Source organism: Coregonus lavaretus, assembly GCF_964263955.1.
Source record: "Coregonus lavaretus genome assembly, contig: HAP1_SCAFFOLD_2329, whole genome shotgun sequence".
Lineage (NCBI taxonomy): Eukaryota > Metazoa > Chordata > Actinopteri > Salmoniformes > Salmonidae > Coregonus > Coregonus lavaretus.
The window spans coordinates 39469-67093 of record NW_028160707.1 but is presented as its reverse complement, the minus strand read 5'-3'; the positions used below and the strand labels follow the sequence as shown (position 1 = coordinate 67093).

General features: G+C 43.7%; 1 protein-coding gene across 2 annotated transcripts in view; it reads right to left on the bottom strand.

Annotated features, from left to right (window-relative positions):
- Nucleotides 1–27505, bottom strand: part of ift122 (intraflagellar transport 122 homolog (Chlamydomonas)) — a 37170-nt gene extending 9665 nt beyond the window's left edge. Inside the window, exons 1-23 of one of the 2 annotated variants that reach the window (XM_084196007.1) lie at nt 27380–27505; nt 26952–27018; nt 26767–26851; nt 26595–26673; nt 26354–26430; nt 26170–26236; nt 25937–26083; nt 25070–25145; nt 23353–23544; nt 22701–22839; nt 22195–22397; nt 20216–20353; nt 19905–20069; nt 19518–19715; nt 19262–19402; nt 18978–19031; nt 16068–16229; nt 15001–15167; nt 14439–14610; nt 10842–10944; nt 1637–1777; nt 1211–1308; nt 83–183 (exon numbers count right to left, since the gene is read on the bottom strand). In XM_084196007.1, the coding sequence (XP_084052133.1) occupies nt 83–183; nt 1211–1308; nt 1637–1777; nt 10842–10944; nt 14439–14610; nt 15001–15167; nt 16068–16229; nt 18978–19031; nt 19262–19402; nt 19518–19715; nt 19905–20069; nt 20216–20353; nt 22195–22397; nt 22701–22839; nt 23353–23544; nt 25070–25145; nt 25937–26083; nt 26170–26236; nt 26354–26430; nt 26595–26673; nt 26767–26851; nt 26952–27018; nt 27380–27438 (2831 nt within the window). In that variant the 5' untranslated portion in view covers nt 27439–27505. Of the gene's footprint in view, nt 1–82; nt 184–1210; nt 1309–1636; nt 1778–10841; nt 10945–14438; nt 14611–15000; nt 15168–16067; nt 16230–18977; nt 19032–19261; nt 19403–19517; nt 19716–19904; nt 20070–20215; nt 20354–22194; nt 22398–22700; nt 22840–23352; nt 23545–25069; nt 25146–25936; nt 26084–26169; nt 26237–26353; nt 26431–26594; nt 26674–26766; nt 26852–26951; nt 27019–27379 lie in introns of those variants that run through there. The other variant, XM_084196006.1, reaches the window with a different exon arrangement.
- Between the last annotated feature and the right edge of the window lie 120 nt (nt 27506–27625).

The following is a 27625-nucleotide window of genomic DNA, read 5'->3' as shown; positions in this document are numbered from 1 at the left end:
CACATGGATTTGAGCATACTGCTTCAGACCTTTATCACAAGTCCTACAAACTGTAGGATTACTTTTAACATTGGAAGGATACACTTTGGAGATGCCCAGTGGTACGTCCTTGGTGAGGTTGTGCAGGAGGTACCTGGAGATGTTAAAGAGCGTCTCAGGCATATGGGAGCTAAAGGGTTCATCCTGGAGAAAGAGAAAAAGAGAGAGAGGAGGGAAAGGTAGCAGGAAGGGGGAAGAGGGGAGGCCGAGAAAGAGGGCACATAACATCAATCAGATACACACAGCTTTGGGCACCTCTGTAAGAGTCTCAGAGGCACAATGATCCTGTGTCTGTCCCTCCCTCTCTTCTCCTCTCTTCTTCTCTCTCTTCTTCTCTCTCCTGCCTTAAACACTAGTCTGAAGATGAAGGATAGCCTGAGCTGTGCCACAGACTCCCTTTGCAGCACAGAGCACTGCTCTCACTGGGGCTAGGTTCAGAGGCAGGGAGTGGTCATTAGACTACAGCACCAGCTAGCTCCCACAGTGTTTGATGGCTCAGCACAGCCCGGTGCCTGAGAGAGTTAAAGTGAGGTATATAAGGTTCCTGCTCTGGACTCAATCACAGGGATTCCTCACTTCAGGGGTGTGACCAGTACTGTAAAAACAAACAAACAGAGAGCGAGCACACAGACACACTGACAAAGGCCAGGGGTACTGCTGCCACAGCATACCAGCCTAAAGAGACAGAGTGCTTATAACCAGGCATAGCTTGTTTATAACCAGGCACTGGCAAGGGGGGGCGGGGGGGCTGCTGGTGGGAGGGGTTATCATGATTAATGATCAACCAATTAACTGGTTACTATAGAAACAGAGGTCATAGTGGGTTCAGAGAGTTGACCGTGGTGGTTAACATGAGTAGGGTTGTAGCTATGGTCAGTTGGGATGTTGTTGACAGAATCTGCAGGAAAGTTCTCTCATTGATAGCTTTGCTCTGTATATCTAATGTAGTTATGCTTTGTAGCAGTATCTAGCTGAATTTGAACAGATTCCAGAAGCATTTCATATTTAAACTAAGGGACTGAAGGGATTTTTTGCAGTCTACCTTTCTCAACTCTCTCAACCCTGCCTATTCTTAACTCCTTTACTTTTCTGAACTCAACCTTAACTTAGTCTTAACTATACTTACTTGGCTCTACTCTGTCCCTACCTTCAGCTGTGGTGAACATCTTACTGTGTAACGCTGTATTGAGTGGTAAACATGGTAGAGCTCAGCCAGGTGCTGAAAACGCTTGAACTTCTTCAGCATCTCCTCCTTCCTCTCCTCGTTTTCTGTTACACACACACACACACGCACCCCCCCACACACACACACGCACCCCCCCACACACATACACGCACCCCCCCACACACATACACGCACCCCCCCACACACATACACGCACCCCCCCCACACACATACACGCACCCCCCCCACACACATACACACACCCCCCCACACACATACACGCACCCCCCACACACATACACGCACCCCCCCACACACATACACGCATACACACACGCGCATACACGCACCAAAATAAAAATGTATCAGTAACAATACACATTCAGTAGTGATAGTAGTAAGAGGTATATTGGTGTCGGTAGACTCCCTTACCCCTAGCGATGTCCAGACACTGCATAGAGAGCATCCAGTAATAATATGCTGCGTCATTGAACCTGCTCTCCACCACGGCATTGTGGGTAAGCTGTTCCAACACCTTCACAGCCTCACTCTGTCGGCCCGCCTTGTGGAACGCTGTGAGGGGAGGAGAGAAGGGAGGGAAGAGACTTCATTGTAGCAATGGAGGGGGAACAGCAAGCTAGAGCGGCACTTAACACTGCTTCGATTGCATCGACAGAGATAAGCATGTCTAAGAAATCTCCCGGAGTTTCAGCCTTATAGGAGCTGACCCCTTTCCCATTACACCCCTTTCATTCTCAGGCTGCCAGAGTTTAACAATATCACACACACACACACACACACTCTACACGCCAGGGGCAATTTGTACTTAACGCATACGAGACAATGTTTTCCTCATTTTTCACTAGTAACCACAAACAGACATCTTCTAAAACGAACCCACTCCCAAATGTCAAACAGCATGGCACTTAGAAAGCACAGCACCAATAAACATGTGGTCATTTCCATGTAAAAGGACCCATGAGCACCAACATGTGACGTTCATAGGAGCATGCCAAATTGGGTGTCAAATGAAAATTACGAGTCTATTTTTGAGAAATTAAGGCATATATAAAAGTTAACCATTTTCCACCCAAAAAATGTGTAATTAGCAAAGGCTTTGATTTCTTGTCAAACAGATGGAAAAGGGGTCTAATAAAACATCTACCAGAAAACGTCTTAAAAGGTATTAGAAATAAATCAAAACACAATAATGTTGAAGTAAAGACACCTGCTAACTAATATCAACACTTTTTTTCACCTTCTGTAAGTTTAAGAAACATTGCCTTGTTACCCCACTTAAAGATAATGAATGTTCACAGAAGTAACAAGTAAAGGTACACCTACCAATTAGTTAGTGTTGTTACTGATATCAATTTTGTTTATGAATTATTAAGTGATTAAAACTTGAAATTATTTTACGAAATCGGTAAGAGAGAAAAAAATATAAATTGGTAACGGAATTTCTGCAATTGAATTGGCTACAATGGGAAATTATAGTCGTCACAAACCACAGTTGGGTCACCTGCTACTGTCCTCCCTTCCACTGACATACTGTTATGTTCAGCTCATAACTGTTTTCTTTCTCTTTCTGTCATCTGGTGGTCACAGCAAAAAGTCTGGACAACCTCTACCTCACTCTTCAATTAAATGTCACCTCTCCCGGCTTTTACTGACCACATTTACATGCACACCAATATCCCATTATTATCCAGGATACTCAAGTATTCTGTTTTTGAGTTGACGCATATAAACATAATATCCCGTTTACAAGAACCCGAATCAGGTCCTATCCCGGTTTTGAAAAACCTGAATAAGATGCCTGGGATATGCGGCTCTTAGATGGGATACTGTGGCATGTAAACATCTTATTCCGTTTACTGTTGTTTTTGCAGTCTGCGCAGGCACAGTTTTGCATAGTATCACCTTTGAAGTTCAGATGGGAACAGTAATAGCTGGAATAGTAACTGAAGTCAAGTCTGGATACTGACTGTAGGCCTCACATGTACTATAGGCTTTTATAATATTAACTCCTGCAGAATTACACTACCATTCAAAAGTTTGGGGTCACTTAGAAATGTCCTTGTTTTTGAAAGAAAAGCAATTTTTTTGTCCATTAAAATAACATCAAATTGATCAGAAATACAGTGTAGACATTGTTAATGTTGTAAATGGCTATTGTAGCTGGAAACACCAGATTTTTTATGGAATATCTACATAGGCGTACAGAGGCCCATTATCAGCAACCATCAGTTCTGTGTTCCAATGGCACGTTGTGTTTGCTAATCCAAGTTTATCATTTTAAAAGGCTAATTGATCATTAGAAAACCCTTTCGCAATCATGTTAGCACAGCTGAAAACTGTTGTGCTGATTAAAGAAGCAATAAAACTGGCCTTCTTGAGACTAGTTGAGTATCTGGAGCATCAGCAATTATGGATTCGATTACAGGCTCAAAATGGCCAGAAACAAATAACTTTCTTCTGAAACTCGTCAGTCTATTCTTGTTCTGAGAAATGATGGCTATTCCATGCGAGAAATTGCCAAGAAACTGAAGATCTCGTACAACGCTGTGTACTACTCCCTTCACAGAACAGCGCAAACTGTCTCTAACCAGAATAGAAAGAGGAGTGGGAGGCCCCGGTGCACAACAGAGCAAGAGGACAAATATATTAGAGTGTCTAGTTTGCGAAACAGACGCCTCACAGGTCCTCAACTGGCAGCTTCATTAAATAGTCCCCGCAAAACACCAGTCTCAACGTCAACAGTGAAGAGGTGACTCCGGGATGCTGACCTTCTAGGCAGAGTTGCAAAGAAAAAGCCATATCTCTGACTGGCCAATAAAAAGAAAAGATTAAGATGGGCAAAAGAACACAGACACTGGACAGAGGAAGATTGGAAAAAAGTGTTATGGACAGACGAATCGAAGTTTGAGGTGTTCGGATCACAAAGAAGAACATTTGTGAGACGCAGACCAAATGAAAAGATGCTGGTGGAGGCAATGTGATGGTCTGGGGGTGCTTTGGTGGTGGTTAAGTGGGAGATTTGTACAGGGTAAAAGGGATCTTGAAGAAGGAAGGCTATCACTCCATTTTGCAACGCCATGCCATACCCTGTGGACGGCGCTTGATTGGAGCCAATTTCCTCCTACAACAGGACAATGATCCAAAGCACAGCTCCAAACTATGCAATAACTATTTAGGGAAGAAGCAGTCAGCTGGTATTCTGTCTATAATGGAGTGGCCAGCACAGTCACCGGATCTCAACCCTATTGAGCTGTTGTGGGAGCAGCTTGACAAGTCAATCCAACTTGTGGGAGGTCTTTCAGGAAGCATGGGGTGAAATCTCTTCAGATTACCTCAACAAATTGACAACTAGAATGCCAAAGGTCTGCAAGGCTGTAATTGGAGGATTCTTTGACGAAAGCAGTTTGAAGGACACAATTATTATTTCAATTAAAAATCATTATTTCTAACCTTGTCAATGACTACATTTCCTATTAATTTTGCTGGATATCAAAAGGTGAATGTAAACAGCTTATCCTAAATAAGACATAAACCGGGATATGAGCTATTTTCCGGAATACGGTGCGCACGTAAACCTACCCATGAGCCCCCTCTCTTTCTATTTACTGTAACCAGCATCCTCACCCATTGAGCACCGGCCGACACCGGACGTGCTCAGATGTAGTTTTTTGGACCAAATCTGAACCAATCATAGACGTCTATGTTTCACAGGTTTGGACAACACAGTACAGTACAGTAAGGCACAGTAGAGTACAGTAAAGAAAAGTACAGTAGAGCTTAGTACAGTACACAGTAGAACACACTAGAGTTGAATACACTATAATGTACTGCACTGAACTATACTCTACTTTACTGTACTGAACTATACTTGACTATATTGTAATCTACTGTTCTGTGCTGTATTGTACTCTACTGTACTCTACTGTGCTGTACTTTGATGTCCAAACTTGTTAAACATAGACGTCTATGATTGGCTCAGATTTGGTCCGGTCCAACCCAACAAAATGTGGTCTTGTTTGGTGGCAGAGCTCATTAAAATAATAGCCAGTGTGTAGAATAATACCCAAATATGCAAAGGAGGATATTGCATATTTCTACCTTTATGTACCTATTTAGGATACATCACCATGAAGAGAATGACATTCAAATTATGAAATTCTGTTACTGGGTGTAAATCCACTTCACTTACAATAACCAAAATAGATTTTTATTCAACTCATGGTGTCATGTCATAGCTGACACCCCATTCTTTCTGCAGACATCTTTGAATCTTAATTCGGAGCAGATATTTAACAGAGTTTTGGGAAAACGAGGTCAAATAAAAAACTGAGGGAGATTTTACAGAAATGATTTTATCAAACTTTGCATTATTATAAAATGTTCAGTGTAAATTGTTAAAAGTAGTCCTTGCGCATAGAGTTGTATGGGTTGTTAAGCTTTGAAATTAATGTTTTATTTACATACATTTTAAAGGGATACTTCGGGATTTTGGCAATGAGGCCCTTTATCTACTTCCCCTCATGGATATCATTTTATGTGCTAGCAGATACCCATAGACTTCCAGTCATTGTGCTAATGCTAGTTAGCATTGGCTCACGAACCCACCTCTAACTTCCTTCATACTGGACACAGAGACATAAAATGGTATCCACAAGTTCATCTGACTCTGGGGAAATAGATAAAGGGCTTCATTGCCAAAATCCCAAAGTATCCCTTTAATTTAATTGCCCATCTGTCCTATTCTTCATGTTGCTATCTCTCACTAATTAAAGACAGCTCCAGGGAGGCAGCCCTGTCTATCCTGCTTGTACAGGGCGTCAGGACATATTAGTGGTGAATATTTATCAGTGCAGCCAGGCAGATAAAACGCAGTCAAGTGCTGCTGGTTAGTGTAAGGACACACACATACAGCTAGACACACACACAACACAAACCACATACACTCCCCCAAACACACTCTATGCTAAAGATGATTAACATGAGCTGTGGTCTGGGCCCACATACAGTGCCTTGCAAAAGTATTCATCCCCCTTGGTGTTTTTCCTATTTTGTTGCATTACAACCTGTAATTTAAATGGATTTTTATTTGGATGTCATGTAATGGACATACACAAAATAGTCCAAATTGGTGAAGTGAAATGGAGAAAAAAAACTTATTTTCAGAAATTCTAAAAAATAAATAATGGAAAAGTGGTACGTGCATATGTATTACCTTCAGAAGTCACATAATTAGTTAAATAAAGTCCACCTGTGTGCAATCTAAGTGTCACATGATCTGTCACATGATCTCAGTATATATACACAGTGGGGAGAACAAGTATTTGATACACTGCCGATTTTGCAGGTTTTCCTACTTACAAAGCATGTAGAGGTCTGTAATTTTTATCATAGGTACACTTCAACTGTGAGAGACGGAATCTAAAACAAAAATCCAGAAAATCACATTGTATGATTTTTAAGTAATTAATTTGCATTTTATTGCATGACATAAGTATTTGATCACTTACCAACCAGTAAGAATTCCGGCTCTCACAGACCTGTTAGTTTTTCTTTAAGAAGCCCTCCTGTTCTCCACTCATTACCTGTATTAACTGCACCTGTTTGAACTCGTTACCTGTATAAAAGACACCTGTCCACACACTCAATCAAACAGACTCCAACCTCTCCACAATAGCCAAGACCAGAGAGCTGTGTAAGGACATCAGGGATAAAATTGTAGACCTGCACAAGGCTGGGATGGGCTACAGGACAATAGGCAAGCAGCTTGGTGAGAAGGCAACAACTGTTGGCGCAATTATTAGAAAATGGAAGAAGTTCAAGATGACGGTCAATCACCCTCGGTCTGGGGCTCCATGAAAGATCTCACCTCGTGGGGCATCAATGATCATGAGGAAGGTGAGGGATCAGCCCAGAACTACACAGCAGGACCTGGTCAATGACCTGAAGAGAGCTGGGACCACAGTCTCAAAGAAAACCAATAGTAACACACTACGCCGTCATGGATTAAAAATCCTGCAGTGCACGCAAGGTCCCCCTGCTCAAGCCAGCGCATGTCCAGGCCAGTCTGAAGTTTGCCAATGACCATCTGGATGATCCAGAGGAGGAATGGGAGATGGTCATGTGGTCTGATGAAACATAAATAGAGCTTTTTGTTCTAAACTCCACTCGCCGTGTTTGGAGGAAGAAGAAGGATGAGTACAACTCCAAGAACACCATCCCAACCGTGAAGAATGGAGGTGGAAACATAATTATTTGGGGATGCTTTTCTGCAAAGGGGACAGGACGACTGCACCGTATTGAGAGGATGGATGGGGCCATGTATCGCGAGATCTTGGCCAACAACCTCCTTCCCTCAGTAAGAGCATTGAAGATGGGTCGTGGCTGGGTCTTCCAGCATGACAACAACCCGAAACACACAGCCAGGGCAACTAAGGAGTGGCTCCGTAAGAAGCATCTCAAGGTCCTGGAGTGGCCTAGCCAGTCTCCAGACCTGAACCCAATAGAAAATATTTGGAGGGAGCTGAAAGTCTGTATTGCCCAGCGACAGCCCCAAAACCTGAAGGATCTGGAGAAGGTCTGTATGGAGGAGTGGGCCAAAATCCCTGCTGCAGTGTGTGCAAACCTGGTCAAGACCTACAGGAAACGTATGATCTCTGTAATTGCAAACAAAGGTTTCTGTACCAAATATTAAGTTCTGCTTTTCTGATGTATCAAATACTTATGTCATGCAATAAAATGCAAATGAATTACTTAAAAATCATACAATGTGATTTTCTGGATTTTTGTTTTAGATTCCGTCTCTCACAGTTGAAGTGTACCTATGATAAAAATTACAGACCTCTACATGCTTTGTAAGTAGGAAAACCTGCAAAATCGGCAGTGTATCAAATACTTGTTCTCCCCACTGTATATATATATATATATATATATATATATATATATATATATATATATATATATATATATATATATATATATATACACACCTGTTCTGAAAGGCCCCAGAGTCTGCAACACCACTAAGCAAGGGGCACCACCAAGCAAGCGGCACCATGAAGACCAAGGAGCACTCCAAACAGGTCAGTGTTACGTGAATTATTTAACAAACTATTTCAGTGTCTCTGTGCGTCTCCCAAAAGGTTGTAAGTCTTTTGGGATTTAAGTAACGGACAGAGTCCAGGTCTGCATAGTCCATCTTTTATACTCATACGTCATACAAACATCCTCCCTAAATTGGGAGGCCCCTTTATCTTGGTTTAGACAGTTCTCCTTTGTTGTCTGGTCTAACTCTTACTCACATTGCTAAATAGTAGCTCAATGTCATAGTCTTTACTGGTCCTACACTCACACATTTCTAACACATTTCACACAGTTTCAGGGTGTAATAATTAGTCATTAATAATTAATCTATCAGTCAGGGACAAAGTTGTGGAGAAGTACAGATCAGGGTTGGGTTATAAGAAAATATCTGAAACTTTGAACATCCCACGGAGCACCATTAAATCCATTATAAAAAAATTGAAAGAATATGGCACCACAACAAACCTGCCAAGAGAGGGCCGCCCACCAAAACTCACAGACCAGGCAAGGAGGGCATTAATCAGAGAGGCAACAAAGAGACCAAAGATAACCCTGAAGGAGCTGCAAAGCTCCACAGCGGAGATTGGAGTATCTGTCCATAGGACCACTTTAAGCCGTACACTCCACAGAGCTGGGCTTTACGGAACATATGGAAGAAGGTACTCTGGTCAGATGAGACTAAAATAGAGCTTTTTGGCCATCAAGGAAAACGCTACGTCTGGCGCAAACCCAACACCTCTCATCACCCCGAGAACACCATCCCCACAGTGAAGCATAGTGGTGGCAGCATCATGCTGTGGGGATGTTTTTCATCGGCAGGGACTGGGGAAACTGGTCAGAATTGAAGGAATGATGGATGACGCTAAATACAGGGAAATTCTTGAGGGAAACCTGTTTCAGTGTTCCAGAGATTTGAGACTGGGACAGAGGTTCACCTTCCAGCAGGACAATGACCCTAAGCATACTGCTAAAGCAACACTCAAGTGGTTTAAGGGGAAACATTTAAATGTCTTGGAATGGCCTAGTCAAAGCCCAGACCTCAATCCAATTGAGAATCTGAGGTATGACTTAAAGATTGCTGTACACCAGCGGAACCCATCCAACTTGAAGAATGGGCAAAACTTCCAGTGGCTAGATGTGCCAAGCTTATAGAGGCATACCCCAAGGGACTTGCAGCTGTAATTGCTGCAAAAGGTGGCTCTACAAAGTATTGACTTTGGGGGGGGTGAATAGTTATGCACGCTCAAGTTCTGTTTTTTTGTCTTATTTCTTGTTTGTTTCACCCCAAAAAATATTTTGCATCTTCAAAGTGGTAGGCATGTTGTGTAAATCAAATGATACAAACACCCCAAAAATCCATTTTAATTCCAGGTTGTAAGGCAACAAAATAGGAAAATTGCCAAGGGGGGTGAATACTTTCGCAAGCCACTGTAACTCTGTGATGTAGCTCAGTTACGGTTACAACACATGTTGCATTTGCGAGGAGTTACAGTCAGTGACCAGTCAGCCTTGCCAGGTGAGGAACCACCGGGGTACAACGCTACAGGGGCCTAAAGTCAATTACAATCACTGTGGTGGTAGCACAATACAGCATTACTGCCCCACTAAAACACAATACAGTCAGCACAACACCAGATTACTGCCAGACTGAAACACAACCAAGCCTGTTCAACTCTATACTCCACACACAGCAAGACACAAATAAGGATATTATGCAGGATGGATTGGATACAGTACTCAGGTTTTTTTCTCCATCAAAAAGGACCATTCTTGAAACACACAGGAAACTGTTGAGCATGAAAAACCCAGCAGCGTTGCAGTTCTTGACACGCTCAAACCGGTGCGCCTGGCACCTACTACCATACCCCGTTTTTTTGTCTTGCCCATTCACCCTCTGAATGGCACACATACACAATCCAGTGGATTTAACAGGTGACATCAATAAGGGATCCTAGCTTAAACCTGGATTCACCTGTCATGGAAAGAGCAGGTGTTCCTAATATTTTGTATATGGAAAGAGCAGGTGTTCCTAATATTTTGTACACTCAGTGTAAATCCATGTGGTGATTACAGTTCTTCTGCTCACATGGGTAATCATCATTAAGAGTTGCTTGTTATAGTGCTGATTGGAACCATGCATGGCGTGTAACACTGTTAACAGTCAGGACTTGCTCTGTCTCTAACTGAGGATCATGTTTTACAGTGAATAGAGAGAGCAGCACTGCAGAGGGAGTACTGAAAAACGCTTGGATGTAACAACATGGGCCAAACTTGATGTGGTTTCCATATGTTACGAACTGACATTGCCCTTATAGCCCTCTGTGGTTTTCTATAATACATTGATATAGTTCTGATTCCAGATATGTCTGCTTAATGTTAGGTGCACTAAAAGTGGGATTTTTATAGAAACTAGTGATAAGATGTTTCAGCCGACATGTATTTGGCAAAGTTACTACAAAATGTGGGAACATTAAACATCGAGCTCCTATAACATATTGGGATGAGTGTTCTCTCTCTACTCTTTGTTCATCCTCACCTTTCTGTGCCTCCTCAAAGCGGTCGTTCTCAGCCAGCCACTGAGCGTAGGGCACATAGACGTCATCTTTAAACTGGGCATGTTTCTCCACCAGAGAGAAGGCCTGGGGGAGACAGGGAAGAAGGGCTCGATCAGATGCCTTACATATAACCAGATTAAATCACTTACAATATTCATTAGGTTTGCTGTATCGTGTGTCTTTATGAGGCAATATGCCCAGGATCCTTACAAATTGTAAGTGATTATTAACACAGGCTTTAAAACATAGACACACATTACTTCATCTAGCCAAAACATGAATACAGCTCATTACTAATGTGATATATTAAGGTTAGCATATTAGACTGATTTCATGTCATGGTCAATTAGTGTGCAGCTGTGGTTGTTTGAGTGACATGCTGTAGTAGAATAGTATGATAGTAGCCTATGGAGGCATACCTGCCTGTCATGTTGATTGATTAACCTAAATGTCCAATAGCAAGACTTTTGTTAATTACACACACTCCTCTTACTATGTGTGTGTGTGTGTGTGTGTGTGTGTGCGTCACATTATGGTAAAACCCCTCTTCTGCCCTGTCCTCTCAACCTCTGAGTCTAAGCAGGCTAAACCCAGGCCAGGCCCAGGACAAGAGGGAGTGCAGTGAATAGCATTCATATGGCCTACACATAATGTACTGTAAGCTGTGTTCTGTCCTCTCTCAATGTCCACCTCCCCCAGAGAAGGATATAAAACATTGCGGCTAAGCGTGCTTTCTCTCTTTTTCTCATTCTTTCTCTCTCTCTGGATCAAATGAATGGGTGAGAAAGCTCCTCAGACACTGTGCAAGATTCATACAATATGAATGTGATTTAATGTTCTAGTTTTTTGGCATTCTCTCTGTTTCACAGTGGAAATCACCAGTTTGCTCTCAGTTCCACCCATAACTCGATTAAACACTAGACATGGACTTGGGAAATGTAGTATTTTCTTCACGTCTCCCCAGCTAGCGCATAACATTCTGAGAACCATATGTTTCTTAGAGCTTGGTGAGAGCGTGGTTGTCCTATGGTCATTTTGCACACAACCTTCCCACAACATTCTGGAAATGGTGCAGGATAACCAGCATAATGTCTCCTACAGGTTTCCTCATGGCTCTATTTAAAGTAATGTTCTCAAATTGTTCCAAGAACGTTAAAAAAAACAACGTTTTCTGTGGGAATTTCAGTACTTCAGCATAATGTTTTCTGCAGGTTTCCTCATGGTTCGATTTAAAGTCACGTTGAACATTCAGAGAACATTAAGATACGTTCGTCTGTGGGAATTTCAGTACTTCAGCATAACGTTTTCTGCAGGTTACCTCAAGGTTCCATTTAATGTCATGTTCTCAGAACATTAAGAAAACGTTCCATAAAAAACACAAGAAAACATTAGTAACGTTCTAAGAATGTTATTTAAAAACATATACATTCCATTCTCAGCGTCACCAAAACTCTCTCTATCCTCTATCTTGTTAAGTGTGTTCAGGAGTGTTGGACACACCCACTAATTGGCCACACCTAAACTTAATGAGCGCTTGTTTCATTTGAAATGGGGTCTGTTTGAATAGACAAAAAATAACAGCTTTGTATGAGTTAAAAAACCTTGGCATGCTAGCTCCATCCTGGTGGCGCACTGGACTAATTCCATCAATAAAGAACAGAAGATCACAGGATCAAATCTCACGGACACCGTGCCAAAATAAAAATGTGTTTGCATGACTAATGCCTAACCAAATGAATTTCCATGTGTCCTATCTTAACCCAAACTAAGATAGCTGTGTTATTGAAAGTCTTATTGAAACATATTCTCAGAACATTATTTAATTACCTTCAAACAACCTATAATTTCAGTTTTCAGAAAGTTAATAAAAACCTGCCAGGAAAACTTTTATGGAACCATAGTAAAACATTCCCAGAACCTCCCTGCAACCTAGAAATGTGCATTCCCAGAACAGGCTACATTTTCACTTCCATTCTCAGAACGTTTAAAATACGTATGGCTTTGTTCCCAGAACCAATAGGAAACCAAAAACGTACGTTCCCACAACTTCCAAAGAACCAAATGTGCTAGCTTGGTCTGTAGTATGAGCTAATCTGATGGGGCGGTTGAGTGGAAACAGAAAATAGTTCTTAGCTAAGGCTCTTTAGTGCTTTGGACCGCTGGGTGCTTCTCATATTCTACTCATACTAGGCAGAGATTCAGAGGGAATCTCTAGTTTGGCCGGCAGCTTTGCTCTGGTTTTATAGAACATGGTTTCAGTTTGTATTGTTCCAGTAAATATGTATTAATATGGAGTTGGTCCCCCCTTTGCTGCTATAACAGCCTCCACTCTTCTGGGAAGGCTTTCCACTAGATGTTGGAACATTGCTGCGGGGTCTTGCTGCCATTCAGCCACAAGAGCATTAGTGAGGTCTGGTACTGATGTTGGGCGATTAGGCCTGGCCCGCAGTCGGTGTTCCAATTCATCCCAAAGGTGTTCGATGGGGTTGAGGTCAGGGCTCTGTGCAGGCCAGTCAAGGTCTTCCACACTGAATTTGACAAACCATTTCTGTATGGACCTCACTTTGTGCACAGGGGCATTGTCATGGTGAAACAGGAAAGGGCCTTCCCCAAACTGTTGCCACTGTTGCCTCTGTAGCTCAATTGGTAGAGCATGGCGCTTGTAACGCCAGGGTAGTGGGTTCGATTCCCGGGACCACCCATACGTAAAAATGTATGCACACATGACTGTAAGTCGCTTTGGATAAAAGCGTCTGCTAAATGGCATATTATTATTACTATTATAAAGTTGGAAGCACAGAATCATCTAGAATGTCATTGTATGTTGTAGTGTTAAGATTTCCCTTAACTGGAACTAAGCCTAGCCCGAACCATGAAAAACAGCCCCAGACCATTATTCCTCCACCTAACTTTACAGTTGGCACTATGCATTCGGGCAGGTAGCGTTCTCCTGGCATCCGCCAAACCCAGATTAGTCCATCGGACTGCCAGATGGTGAAGCGTGATTCATCACTCCAGAGAACGCATTTCCACTGCTCCAGAGTCCAATGGTGGCGAGCTTTACACCACTCCAGCCGATGCTTGGCGTTGCGCATGGTGATCTTAGGCTTGTGTGCGGCTGCTCGGCCAAGGAAACCCATTTCATGAAGCTCCCGACGAACAGTTCTTGTACAGACGTTGCTTCCAGAGGCAGTTTGGAACTTGGTAGTGAGTGTTGTAACCAAGGACAGACGATTTTTACGCGCTACGCACTTCAGCGGTCCCGTTCTGTGAGCTTGTGTGGCCTACCACTTCACGGCTGAGCCATTGTTGCTCCTAGACATTTCCACTTCACAATAACAGCACTTACAGTTGACCGGGGCAGCTCTAGCAGGGCAGAAATTTGACGAACTGACTAGTTCTGTCAGCAATGGGTGTGGCTGAAATAGCCAAATCCACTAATTTGAAGGTATGTCCACATACTTTTGGCCATGTAGTGTATGAGGTATACTTTCTGATGAGCCAAGTAAGATACAAAACTGTAACTGTGTCCAACAGGTGTAAGGACCATAAGTGAAATGTGAATGGTTCTGACTGACCTCGTCCCAGTGTCGTGCCTCCACGTGCAGATGCACCAGGGCCTGCAGGTCTCCCATCTTGGAGTAGATCTCAGAGGCATAGCCATGGTGCTTCAGCTTCTGGAAGTAGGCCGCACACTTAGCCAGGGGCTCGCGCTCCGCCTTATCCAGCTTACGGGCTATGTCAATCAGCCTGTTGGGGGAGTTGAGGAGAGATGAGATCAGATGGAGTGTGAGGTTGTGTGTGTGTGTGTGTGTTCTTGTGTGTAGTATGGGAAGCTGTCAAGCCTGATAAAGCTTAACGGGGCCAACCAGTCTTTCCCTGTGTTTGTTATGCTGGGCCTGCCTTAGCCTAGGTGGTCTGGGCCAGAGTGGAGGTGTGATTGACAAGCAGCAGACACTGGGTCAGAAAGGGGGCCTGTGGGGAGCTCTGATAGGACCACAGAACCCAGCCTTATGTATCTGCCTGCGTCCCAACCACACCCACCCACCACGCTTTCACATGACACCATGACTCACAGGAGGGAAGAAGAGAGGAGAACCAAGAGCTGTGTGTGTATGTGTGTATGTGTGTGTTACCCACATGTCGACCCAGCCGTGTTCTCCTATGATGTCGATGGCCTTGAGGTGTTCTCCTGCAGTCAAGTACATCTGAGCAGCGGCCCGCGGCTCCTTGCTGTTCTTAGCCCAGTCGGCCTGCTTGGACATCAGCATGCGAGTGTTCTTAGGGTCTGCCGCGCCCACAAACTCCTACAGAGGGACAGGAAGAGAGGGAGGGTGGGTGAGATAGAGGGAGTGCGAGACAGACAGGCCCATCTGGGTCAGGGCCTGGAGAGGCGGGACATGGAGTCACATAAACAGGACCAGGGTTCCCCCTCCGGTGTCCTCCAGCACTAAAACAAACGGCCTTGAGGACCAGATGGCCACACAAATATACAGCAGCCACAAAACACACACACACACATCCACACAGCAGTCAGGACACACACATACACACACAAACACACACATACAGGGGAGGGGAAAGGAGTCAGGCCTGTGTCATCTGCTTCAGTACTGTGACCACTCCACACAAACACACTAAACATGTGTAGATCAGCAGGAAATTACTTCTAAAATAGCAATTTTTTTCGGAGCCTCATGGCAAAATATGTAAAATAGCATGATATTAGCAATAAAACTGCACATTTTTCTCTATGCCCCATGGCAAAAAATAAATAATCCTAAAAATATTCATTTATTTAAATAAAAATGGTGTGTGAATATGTATTGATTGGATGATATATAGGGAGATTCTAGTAATGTATGGGAACATGAAAGATGGGCTGTGGAGGAGGTCTGTCTGAATGTACAGGTTCTCTATTTGGCATAAGTACACATGGTGAGGGAAAACACATGTTGGGATCAGCTCTACATGCTCCCGTAGTTTGAACGTGTGTGTGTGTGTGTGTGTGTGTGTGCACAGGTCTCACGTGTTTGAACATACTGTATGTAGAGCCTGTGTGCAATGTGCATGAGTGTGTGGGTGTACAGTATAGGCACATTCAACCATTAATAGAAAGTCTGTGAATGTCTATTAACACTCACCTTTAGCCTTCAGGCATACTTGAGGTTATGAGAGTGCGTGAGTCCATCAGTACTCGTACTCACCTTAGCGTACTCAAACATGCGCAAGTCAGTATACATGCTGAGAGCTCTGGAGTCCAAGCCAGTCCTCTTGTAGAGCCTGGCAGCCTCGTGGAATTTCCCCTGGTAGGCATAGACATCCGCTAGGAACAGCTCACTGTCGCTCTCACCTCTCTTCTTCCTCTCCTGCAAATCCATCAGCACGGACACACATACAGAGAAAGAGATGAGCTAACAAAGTGGAGTCAGTTTCACCCTAGTCTGACACTGCACTATCAGTCCATAGTCTCATGTACACTGAGTGTACAAAACATTAAGAACACCTTCCTAATATTGAGTTGCTGGCCCATGTTGACTCCAATGCTTACCACAGTTGTGTCAAGTTGGCTGGATGTCCTTTGGGTGGTGGACCATTCTTGATACACATGGGAAACTGTTGAGCGTGAAACACCCAGCAGCGCTGCAGTTCTTGACACAAACCGGTGCACCTGGCACCTACTACCATACCCCGTTCAAAGGTGCTTAAATCAGTCAGATGCTGGGCCAGTAATTAAATGCTTAAAAAGGTCTAATGCAGCCGTTTTTAACTTAATATTAACTCATTGCTTGGTGACAATTACGAACCTTACTGTGATTGTTTTCAATGAAAATGATAAAAAAACATTTTTTTAAAAGCTTCTTAGCAAAGAGCAATTTCTCAAGCAAGAATTTTGCTAAGACTGTCTGCGAGTGGTCTGAGTGGGGAGGGGAAAACTGAAAAACAGCTGTTATTGGCAGAGAGGTTTGGAACTCTCTTTCTTATTGCTCTATTAACTAATTTACCGCTTGGTGACATCACCAGGCAGGCCAAAATGCCATCCCACCAAAACAGGCTGAAATTTCAGGCGGTCTTTTCAAACAGATCTTATACTAAAAGGGCATTATCATAATTTTCACAATTTCACAGTATTATTCCAACCTCAGTGTGGAAATATATAAAACACAGGAAAATCACATTTTAGACTGCACTGGGCCTTTAATGAGGGCAACGGGTGATATCCCAACAGTTCCCCTCATCTGTCTCGCTTTGATGCAGTGGAGTGTATTCATAAATGCCAAGGGAAGCCAGGCTTCCCCAAAAAATTTATTAAGAAAAAAAGGAAAACAATTAATTTTCCTTCAATTCGCAAGAGTCTGAATGTACTGTATCTCACCAGAGAAAGCATCCGAGCGAGCGAAACAGCGCCCCTCTGTCTCTGTTTGTGTAGGCCATCTATCTGATGCGGTCTGGTCATAAAGAGTATGACATTGTTGCCGACCGTAACATTGACCTTAGACCACTGAGTGGCGCAGTGGTCTAAGGCACTGCATCGCAGTGCTAACTGTGCCACTAGAGATCCTGGTTCGAATCCAGGCTCTGTCGCAGCCGGCCGCGACCGGGAGACTCATGGGCGGCGCACAATTGGCCCAGCATCGACCAGGGTAGGGGAGGGAATGGCCGGCAGGGATGTAGCTCAGTTGATAGAGCATGGCGTTTGCAACGCCAGGGTTGTGGGTTCAATTCCCACGGGGGGCCAGTATAAAAATAAATATATATATATATATATATATGTATTCACTAACTGTAAGTCGCTCTGGATAAGAGTGTCTGCTAAATGACTAAAATGTAAATGAATGCAAGGGAAGCCAGTGACCATTTGGCCTCCCTTAATATAAAAGTATAAAATAATAGCCAATCAGCAGTGAGCTCAACTGAATGGTCCTGGCGCACCAAAAAAAAGTGTCAAGAGAAGCCAGTTTGGATTTGGCTTCATTCCTATCACAAAGAAATACATCATCGATAGAAACAACTCGAATTGTTGCATCTCGTTGTGTTGTTGTCCTCCGGTGACTAGCTAGCTAGCTACAATTGACCCTTTCCTAAATTAGCCATGGATGGAGATAGGGATTTGGACTTGTGGTTTTACTTAATTCTCCATACTGGCCAATACTGGCCAATAATACATTGTGCCCCTTGACTGAGAGGATGGAAGTTTAATATGTAACTAGATGTAGAAGGCTAATGTTAACTAGCTAATGAAAGGAAAGGAAGTTAGGCTAGCTAACAAGTATTTTAGCCAGGTAAATAAAAAATGTAATAAAAGCGTGTACTGTATGACAGTCATAAACCGTTTCGTCAACATGAAAGAGAGGAGGATGGCATTCATTGGCGTTTCTCTACAAGTAGGGTGAGTCAACATGTTTTTTCAACTTGCACGAACGGACACACACACAAATCAGAACCATGGACAGCCACATCATACTTAGCTTAAGTTGATTGGACTAAATTGTTTTTAGTATCTTTTAGTTGTCACTGTATTAGAATAAGCATAGGTGATTTGATGAGGTTGAAGTTGAAATGGTGCTGGAATAGTGGAGGCAGTTCCTGTTTTCTTTGAGACTTGCAGTAACTCTCCGTGGTTCTAAATCAATAGTTGTTTAGTAGTTCAAAAATATCGGAAACACTAACTTGCTTGACCGTGCTGTTGGTCATGTAACTGTTTGTTACATGCAATATGCTTTGTGGACTTCACCGGACAGAGGTTACTCTCCGATTTTGTGATGAAATAAAGGTGAGGTTGAATTTATTCTGCCACTGTGTCTTCTTATTGTCTCGGCCTTAGGCATACAGTATATCAAGGCATATGAACTAACAGGTTATAGCGCAAACAACGCAATAATCACAACACATATGTTGTAATATGGCATTTTTTTCTGGCTTTTAACCCACGCACCGCTTACTGGTTTGATGATGTCATGGACATGGACTGGTAAGCCAGTAAATCCATCCTGATTAAAGCTATGTGGTCTGTTCTGTTTTCTAAAGTCACAAACTCTGATCTTGGATTTATACAATTCAGACTAATCCATCATTCATTATTAATTTGAGGGAAGTGTGTCTGTGCCGTATTGTACCTCAATGCTGTTGATGAGCTCCAGGTAGCGCAGGTCTCGTACTCTGATGAAGGCCTGAGAGAGGAAGAGACACACGGGTAAACAGAATGAGTGGAACTCTTACAGTATCCATAGAATCCGCTCACACCACATCCTTCAGCTGTTCTATCACACTGGTCAAACGAGGATGAGAGAGATTCAACACACCATTAGCGTCAGGCTGCACCATCTAGTGATGGACACTAGCATTGCAGTGGTTCCTGGTTGAAAAAGTGTATGTGTGTGTGTGTGTGTGTGTGTCTGACCTTCTTAGCGGTGTCAAAGTCGAGCCCCTCTAGGGCTTCCGTGGCCAGATCCCTCCAGTCACTGTCAGTCACACCCAGGCAGGCAATCTGATAGGCCTCCTTGAACATCCTCCTCTCCAGATACTGGTACATCGGAGCCGACTAGGGTGAAGGGAAAGGAAGGGTAAACCAGTCAATTCAACATGCAATTAGAAACACAGAAACTAAACAACGGATAATAAAGCTCAGTTCTTCAAGTATTATTCTTCCTGCCCACCTGAGGCACCTCTACGGCGGACATGGAGTACACGTGCAGGCAGAAGATCTTGGAGCCGTTGTAACCCACCACGAAGCCCTGCAGCTTCTGCTGATGCACTGGGAAGTTACTGGCCTTGATGTTGAGGTAGCCGCTGCCTGAGAAACACAGCATGTCCTCACACTGGGTGTTCCAGGCTACGCTGTTAGCATTGGGCTCCTGGGAAGTAGGGAAGGAAGATCACAGAGAGGGAGGTCAGGGGAAACAGAGGTGAAGGAAAGAAGGAGTGGGACAACAAGGGAGCTGGGTGTTACACTTTACCCCCACAAACATAACCTTTGAACACTAACTTGAAAATGAAGCCACCTCGACCTTGGCCTTAATAACTCTTAACCCCTAACCTCTGACCTGGAAGAGCAGCTCCTTGGTGTGGATGTCATAAACCAGGCAGGTGTTGTGTTCGTCCACCACGGCCAGCTTGCTGCGGGATGTACTCATGTCCAAACAACGCACAGACGTAGACTGCTTCAGCAGAGTGATGGCAAATGGGTTGTCAACAAAGATCTTCAGGATCTGAAGAGAAAATGAATACCAGTTGAGCCCCAGGGTTTCATTGAATTGAGGCACAGGAAATAGCACCTCAATAAGACTAACCTGGATAAATACAGGTAAGTTAGCTAAGAGCTTGTGTGTACTGTATGTCTGTCTGTCACACTCACAGCTCCATTCTTCAGCCCCACCAGTAGACCCTCTCTGCCCGGTGAGCCACCAATCACTTTGATGTAGCGAATCAGAGACTCCATAAGCCACTCCTTCTCCTTGATACTGGTGAAGGACAGACACTGCAGCCTCTTCTCCTACAGGGGCGGGTCAGGGAGGAGACAGTGAGAATTTCCCTGACGACAAACTGAATTCTTCTGCTGCTCTATGTTCGCTACATACTGTACTTCAGTCTGAGACTGCCATCATTGAAGTCATTTGTGGTGATGTCAAAATGAGGGGTGTTGTACAAAACAAAGTCATCAGCAATTGGATCATTTCTAACCAATCAGAGTATCAAAGCCAGTTACGAATTTTCAAAACCCTGCTTTTCCCATGTGTGTTCTAGCTCTGGCCCAACCCATCGGTTTCTGGGACCAATCAGAATGGCTAGAATGTGTTTGCGTTCTAGAAATCATTGGGGAGGTACTCAGATCCAGACTCATTGCGGAAAAGAAACTAACGTCCATGGGCGTGGCGTAGCGTTTGGCCAGAGCAAGGAGTTTGGGTAGCCAGGCAAAGTGAGAATACCACCATGTTAAAACACCGGAACATCAAACACAGACATATCTATATAGTATATTTTATGCATGGTCTGGCCACTACTGTAATTCATTCATCACTACCATTTTGTCTACTTTTAATAGTTTAGACTTGCTCTTAATATATCCTTCTAATCATACTATCCATATTTTTCATGCTCTGTGAAGATAAAGTATGATTTGATTTGACACAGACAACCACAGCCCGGTCAGAGGTTAGACAGTCATGACAGAGAAACCATCAGCCTCAGTTGGTGAAGCTGTAGCAGGGCTATTAGAGACAGATCTAAAGCACTTCTGTCACACACACACAGATTTAGGGGGAAATAATACACAGAGTTAACTCTGGACCCCTCGCCTCCTCCTCCTCTCTGTCAAACCACAGAGACACAAACCAGAGAGGAAACCACCAGAGACATCCAGCCAGGTTCCACAGTGCTGTGGTGGTAACCTCTCACTCAGGCTGTCTGACGGCTGAGGAAAAGAGACTAAGTGACAGAGCCCCTAAAGCAGGCGTAGGCAACTAGATTCAGCCGTGGGACGATTTTTGTCAGAGCGGATGGTCGGAAAATAATTATCATAATTTGTACACTGCAAATTGAACACAACTAAGCCCAAACAGAGGTTGTATTGGAAAGTAACAATCATTTCATACCTCGATTACATTGAGACACGATCACATAATGTCTATTTACTTGGGAACAGATTTCCTAAACGTAACACATTTTTAGCTGAATTCATGGTGATTTTACAGTATTTTTTAACAGCAAAAATAAAATCCCACCCAAAAGAAAAAATATATATTAGACTTTTTTTTTTAAACCAAAAATGTGGGGGTCCCAATAAAAAAACACTTGCGGGCTGGTTTTTGCCAGCGGGCCACCTGTTGCCACCCCTGCCCTAAAGGAGCACAGATACAGCTGGGGCCTATAAGAAGGACAGGAAGAAACATCTGGACGACCACTGGCTCTAACCGTCCATCTCTGGCCTCTCTCTCTAGGGTGTTTTGGAGTAGCGACGCAGCACTAACTGCTAATTCACTGGGTTTCCATCATGATAACAGCATGCTAATGTCTCTCTGCAGGATCTTTCGCAATCTGTCACCGATGCATTAGTGTAATTTACATGAGACGATGTCTCTGCAGGTCAGTGTTATTGAGTCAGGCCAAATAGTTTGTGTTGATATGGCACTTTAGGGAGATGTTTGTTACTGAGTGTTCGAGAAAAGCCTCAAGCCAAAAGCAAATCCCTGGACAACATTTATTAATTTAGTATTTAGTCTAAATACAAACATTTATGTGAGCAAATACTATGACACAACTACCACTATGGTGTAGATGTGTGTCTGGGGGAAGTAGGGGATAGGGTATGATTTTGGGATTGGGTATAAATCTCACCTGACACAGGATGATGTGCTGGGAGCAGACCACGAGCAGGTTGCACTCAAACCTTCTGCAGATCTTCTCCTTGATGCGGTAGTGCATGTCCGAGGAGTCGTCAGAGTACAGCTCGTAGATGAGGATCTTCTCAGGCAGCTGGATGGCCAGGCGGTTCCTGTAGATAGCGATCTTCTTCACAAGCTCTCTGCACTTGATCCTCACTGGCATGGAGAAAGCACAAAAGTAGGAGGCATAGTTAGAACAGGGCATATAAACCCAGTCCCCTATAGCGCCTTCCTGAATAGACCAGATGGTGGAAGCATAATTGGGGCTGACTCTACATAGCCTTCCAATGGACCACCGTATTGCTTACACCCATCCAGTTCCATCAGATCCGCTAACACTAATAATTAGCTGGTTGATAAGCACAATAAGGTTAGTTACAACTGGGGTTGAAACGATAAACTACAGGAGGGTAGCTCTCCAGGAACAGGGTTGGAGAGCCCTGGTCTAAATCAATCCACCTTTCTGTTCAGTGATGAGGTGCTGGACGATGACATCGGTCATGCTGTCTCTGTAGGCGTAGCGGTCCTTGTACAGGCCGTGCACCGTGCTGAAGATGAGCTGGAAGAAGGCTATGGTCCCATCCTGGCAGCCCAACACCTAAACAGAGGAGAGGAAATGAGAGAACAATGTAGCAGTGGTTCCCATTAACACTTCCATGAAAAGACAGAGAGACAGGGTGTTCCTTCTTGTTGTTAGAGCCCTGTCTGAGACAATGTGGAGATGTCAGCAAGGTAGCACATTATGCTCTCCCATATGAGTCGTTAGTATTAATATAATTGAAAAGAAAGCTATAGTGATATTACTTCCATGTTCTCTATGGGTGATCACAGATGCTTTTTCCACAAGTTAAAAATAACTGATCTGTGAATGTATCCCAAAGTGATATAATGTTGCATCAACACTTGATCTGACATCTGTAGCGTTATGTCAGTCGCATCTTATAATTTCAGCTCTGCGTTCTTCACAACATGTCTCAGCATCATGTCAGCACTATTTTAAATTACAGTGTTCCAATACAGTTCACTTCAGACACACGCACGTACACTCTCTCTCATACACTCTCACACATTTACTCAAATGTACACATACACGTCACTAAAAGAAACCCACCACATAGTTGGAGTCAGGTTTGACTCTACAGGTCCACACCCAGGAGCTCTGCTCCCCGATGGTGCCGAGCCGCACCCCATCTTTGGTGTAGAGGGAGGCCTGCTTGTCTGATCCGCCCATCACAATGTACTCCCCCTTGGAGAAGTAGCAGACGCAGCAGGGGTCATAGGTCAGAGTTCTGTCCTTCCCAATCTGAGAGAGACAGAGGAACAGATATTGAAATAACAAAGTCTACTTCATATTTATTGACCTTTAACTGGGCTATGAACGTCTAGGCCAAGGATTTCCCCTGACTTGGGGCATGCACCATTTTTTTTACCAGAGCCACACAGTAGTGCATTATATCGGGAATATGGTATCATTTGAGATGTGGTGTCAGCCATTAAAACAACAGGGAAGTTTCTCTCATATTTATGGACCACAGAGTCTGGGCCAAGGCTTTCTCCAGACCCAGACCTCGTAGACACAGCAAAGCCTCCAGTCAGTCCTTAGCCATCCCCTTAAGCGCCTGACCAAAGAGATGGAAAAACACATACACACTTTCTAGCTTCTAAATAGGCTCCATTGTGCTGGCACTTGAAGTGCATTTGCGCAACGTCATATCAGTTCCCCGACTCTGTGCATCTGTTTCTCCTCACCCTGAAAAAGAACCGTCTGACAGTCCATTCTTTTACCCTGAAATAAAACCATTTTGGACAACCTCCCTTTTTTAAATACAAACGACTTCTAGCACGGTAATAAAAACAGCATGTTCACTTAAACTGATAAACAGCCCAGTGACAACACAGGAGACTAAGGTTCCATGAAACAGTGCATATTTGTCTGTAATTACGATATTACCCAGGGGGATATGGGGGAGGAGGAGGAGTAGTGAGGGGATCATTATTAAAACACTGAACAGAATCATTTCCAGTGCAGTGTTACAGTTTCAATAGTCCCTGACAGGCTGATTGCAACAGAAAATACAGGGCTTAAAGGTCTCAGACGGTGGCCTCCTTAAGTGGTTTATGTGTTATCATCACTCATTGCAACAGCGACGTGGATGAGTGATAACACTGAGGCCATTGGGGTTTCGTTGACCAATCACCGGTGCCCACCTGGGAGCACAACCTAAACCATTGTGGTCATAACCTAGACCTCTTGATCTGTATCCAATTCAGTGGTTAGAGTGTCCGTCCTGAGATTGGAAGTTTGGGAGTTCGATCCCCGGGCCAAGTCATCCAAAAGACTGTACAAATGGAACCTAATCCATCTCTGCTTGGCACTCAGCAGAAGATAGATTGGGGGTTGCGATATACTAACGTCCTGTCCAGGGGGTGTACTTGCCTCATGCTCCTGCTCCCATGAGCTGTTTCGGCTCGGACAAGTCAAGACTCATGAAAGGCTACTTACTTGATCTGTATGTAACGACCATGGAATTTGTTGCTGTGCTACATGTGATGTGTGCTACACACCGATGTGCTACACAGTAGTTTCTATTAAGCAAAGTTGCTCTTTTCAATATCTTTCACCATTGCATTTTTTGTATATTTTATGTTATGTTTTATTTTATTTTAGACATGTAGCCTATTTATTCATTTGCTGTGGAAACAAACCCAAAATGTTTATCTAACATGTTCCCATTATCCAGATGGGCCGGAAGAAGGCAAAAACATTTATTAAATTGAAGTAAATGTTGGGGAGATGGTTCATGGACATGCTTTTTGCAGACACACACCTGTTTTCCACTGAGCTGATAGAAGGACAGCTTCTGCCCCCAGTCTGCCACAGCCAGGATGTCACTGTGCTCATCCCTAAGAGAGACACTCCAACATGAGTTTATATGTTCCACTTCAACATACTGACAATTAAACAGGATTTAGAAAGATTTCAAATCTTATTCACCCAAAATGTATATTAAACCCTACATCTCACTGGTATGGTAAGAGTAAGTGTCCTGTATCATTGTGTTGCCTCCAACCATATAAATATAGGCCTAACCAAAGTATTTCCCTGAGTTTTGATGTTACCTTCCTTCATTTCCCTGTCCTCCCTTTCTACCTTCCCTACCTGAGCTGGCTGAAGTGGTCTGGGTCAGAGAACGCTCCCTGCAGCAGGGGCTCTCCCTCCTCTCCTCCAGACCTTTCTGTCTCTGCTCCTCTTCCTGCCTGCCTCTCTCTCTCCAGCTGCCTGCCCAGCCCCAGGACCTCTACCCTGCTACTGCAGCTCTGGCTGTAGGCGGCATCAATGAGCAGGCACAGGGGCTCTGGCATGCTGCTGTCCACATCCACCGCCTCGTCGTCCTCTCCCTCACAGAAGGGCATCCACTTCCACCAGTCCCTGTCAGAGCCTGCCTGGTCAAACACTGACACTTGCTGGCTGTCTACAGGCCATACACTGTCATACTCTGATTTTCACTACCATGCTTGTTTCATATTGTGAACTGGCAGCTTAAAAAGACTCAATACAAAGAAATATCACTCAGAAAAAAAGTTATTATTGTTGATTTCAAAAACAGTAAACCTTTACGCTCAAAGACACAGCACACACAGGTTTTAAAATGTTTTACACAGCAAAAACCCCACATGAGAGGAGAGTGACTCACTTGGAGGGGTTCCATGCGATGGACCAGATAGGAGAGGAGGATCCTCCTGGTCGCTCTATCTTCACCTTCTCCTCTCCGTTCTTATTCCTGATGCTCACCACCCCATTCATCATGCCCAGGGCCAGGTACTGACCGTCGTTGGTCCACCTGCGGTCAAAAGGATTTTGGCAATACTGACCATAAAAGAGGCTATCCAAACAAAAAGGAGATAACAGCAATTTCTCAATACTCACCCACAACATGTTATCTTGCTGCTGACTTTGTGCTTGGATACAGATTTCTGTTCTGGGGACCACAGACCTTGAGAGAGAAACAAATTATACAGATGCTCCTCTTATGACTGGATGTGTTCAACACCCCTTTAACCCCTTCCCTGTAGAGGTATGGAGGACAGGACAAACCCAGTGTACCACTCACCAAAGTCCCCAGAGGAGCAGGAGGCCAGCTGGTGGGTGACTGGGTTGTAGGCAACACACTGGATGGAGTCATTATGTCTGAGGAGCAACAGACAAACAAAACATGTATAGAGAGTGAGCATGGAGTGTCCTCAGCAGAACATAATGCTACTAATAATGTTGTAATGTGTGTAATAAATCACAGAGATCCTATTAAATTATTCTAATTCCTAATTCTATGGTAATAATCATGATCCACTCACGTATATTTCAAAATACCCTCCAGTTTAGATGTCCAGATGATGATGCTTTTGTCAGCAGACCCTGAGGCAAACCGTTTCCCTACAGAGAAGCACAGTGTGAGACCCAACAGACTCGTGTTTGTTTATTGGGAATATCCAGATTGGTGTGTTAATAGTCTACTGTACTAAGTACCATCTTTGGCGTAGGCGACACAGTACACTGTGTCCTTGTGTCCTTTCAGAGGCTGAATTAGAGTTCCATCTGATGTGTCATACACCTAGAAAGACAAGATTAAATACTTATTGTATCCAATTCCACTCTCCTCAACTTCGCTATTATTCTAAAACCAATGGCATCATCATCATCACAAAACTCACCAAAACACGATTCCCAGCTGCCACAATAAGCTGGCTGCCATCTGGTTTGAAGGCAAGGTCGTATATACTAGGGGGAGAATGTACTGCAATCACAATATGCTGAAAACCTGTTTCAATCAATGATACTATGAAGCCATTGCTAGCTGCTCTGCTAGCTAGCATTCATGTTCTAGGTGTACTTAGCTCCGTAAACAGATTACCTAGCTAGCTAGCAACGTTATCACTCGTTAGTAGACAGATAATTTATTTGAAGACTGCATGAAATGGCTAGTGAAAAACAAAGCTAGCTTGCTACAGTTGGCTAGCTAGCTAGCCAGCCAGCCACACTGCGGGAGTTTACATAGTAACCGCCGTTGCTATCAACACTCCCAACTGTGCATCATCAGGCCTGTTGATAAATCTGTAAATGCAAAGGCAGGATATCTTACCATTGTTCAACTTTGTCGCGATCATGTACTTTGTCTATCCACGTAGGAACTGCCCTCATTTTGTCTTTTTAATCGATTAAACAGATACACGTTTGGTTGTTCAACAGGTTGCTGTATTTTCGTGGAGCAGAGGACCGTTCACATGGCAGAATCTACTCTCTTGCTAGTGCGCAGACTCCCTTCTCTCTTTCCTGTCCTCCATCCTGTGTTCTGCGCATGAGTTAAGCAGAATCGCTCACAAACTAG